Raw genomic sequence first — 1,636 nt, forward strand, 5'->3', positions numbered from 1 at the left:
TGAAATCTATGCTCTAGGAACGGCAGGGCACAAGATTTCTCGGAATGAGGAGTTGAAGTTTGTGTTCTACATCTTCACCTTCGGGGCATTTCGCGGTGCATCTTATGTATTCCGATACTGAAATCGGGATTACATTCCTGCGCAGTTTTTGTCTTAAGAGAACCGGTGGGGAATGGGAGTAGAACAATGATTATTCGTTATGGGATCGTCCATATACCATGGAGACGCGAAAAAAAATCGACACTTATGAACAGAGAAATGGGAGTGGAAATGTCCACGTTGACATTGTATATTTGAAAAAAGAAAAACTCTCAATCATTGAGTCCTTAAGTTAAATTATCCCCGATTTGTCATATTTAAAAGCTTAAACAAAGCACAAGAATATAACTAAATTAACTGAATCATTTTTTTCTTATTATGTTAATTTATTCTTCCTAAGCTTCAATGATTACATCGGAATTTGCCTGGATCCAGTCCAGGAAGTGCGACACTCTAGCGCAAACAATCGGAATTGCATCCAAGCAATGCGATGCTGGTCCAAAAGAGAACACTCCAATCTGAACCACATCCGCACCAACTTGAACCGTGGCCGGACCTCCGGAATCGCCAATACAAGCCGATCTACCTTCTTCACCAGACATGCACACGTTCTGTTCCTCTATCAGCATCGGCATCCAGAACCGTTCCTGACACTCTTCGTTTGTGTAGATTCGATTGTTGATGTACATCAGCACATCTGAGAACTCCGTAGCAGGTTCCTGCGTAACGCCCCATCCAGCGAACGTTCCCATATATCCGGCAAAGTCTCCATCGGACCAGCGAGGCAGCTTGATTGGTTGGATGTATCCGGAGAAAGCCACTTCTTGCGGAAGGCGCACCAAGCCCAAGTCGTTCCGCATGCTGACTGGGAAGAAGTCTTCATGCAGAATAAAGTTCTCCGGTGTCAAATCCATGGTGACTCGGTGATCTTCGTCTTCGGCCAGGTTAAGAGCACCAATGATGGCGGTACCCGAAGTAAGTAGATACAAACAGTGAGCGGCGGTCAGGACGTAGCGATGGGATATCAAGGATCCTGCACATCGCTGTACGTTTCCATCGAACTCCATTTGGAGGGAAACCATGTATGGAAATTGGCCGGGAGTCGCTTCGTTTCCGTTCATGATTCGGCGATTCGGGGAAGGGTTCGCACTTGCGAAGGTGATTAGAAGTGTAGAAATTAGCGTGGACGGCCACATTTTCGTTGGTTTAATCTTGCGAGGCTTAAGCTTAACTGACTAAGCTGATAATGATGATACTGCTTGGAGTCAATTCTTTTTTTTTCTAATTGATAAGCTCCAATGAGGTAATCTTATCGGTCATTAGAGTTAACCGTTTGAGTCCGAATTGTGGATACAAAATTATTGAATGAATTGTTACTTTACTTATACAAATATTGCATTTGAGGTGCAAATCTTCACTTAATGTCCTTCAAATGCGGTAAGACAAAACAAACAAAGGACACCTAGACACGATTATACATATCACCGCCAACCTAGCATAGAATAGCTTACGTTGACATCGGATTACCCGTAGAAAATCTTACCGCGTTTGGTGTTCCCGCATTTGATATTTGCGTTTCAAACGCACACAGCAATAA

General features: G+C 43.6%; 1 protein-coding gene across 1 annotated transcript; it reads right to left on the minus strand.

The window, feature by feature from the left end:
* Positions 1-404: 404 nt before the first annotated feature.
* LOC5570281 (brachyurin) lies at positions 405-1,291 on the minus strand. Its single transcript, XM_001658977.2, has one exon. It carries the CDS (start codon positions 1,233-1,235, stop codon positions 435-437), a length of 801 nt encoding a protein of 266 aa, XP_001659027.1. The 5' UTR covers positions 1,236-1,291; the 3' UTR covers positions 405-434.
* Positions 1,292-1,636: the final 345 nt, after the last annotated feature.

Source organism: Aedes aegypti, chromosome 2 (assembly GCF_002204515.2).
Source record: "Aedes aegypti strain LVP_AGWG chromosome 2, AaegL5.0 Primary Assembly, whole genome shotgun sequence".
Taxonomy (NCBI): domain Eukaryota; kingdom Metazoa; phylum Arthropoda; class Insecta; order Diptera; family Culicidae; genus Aedes; species Aedes aegypti.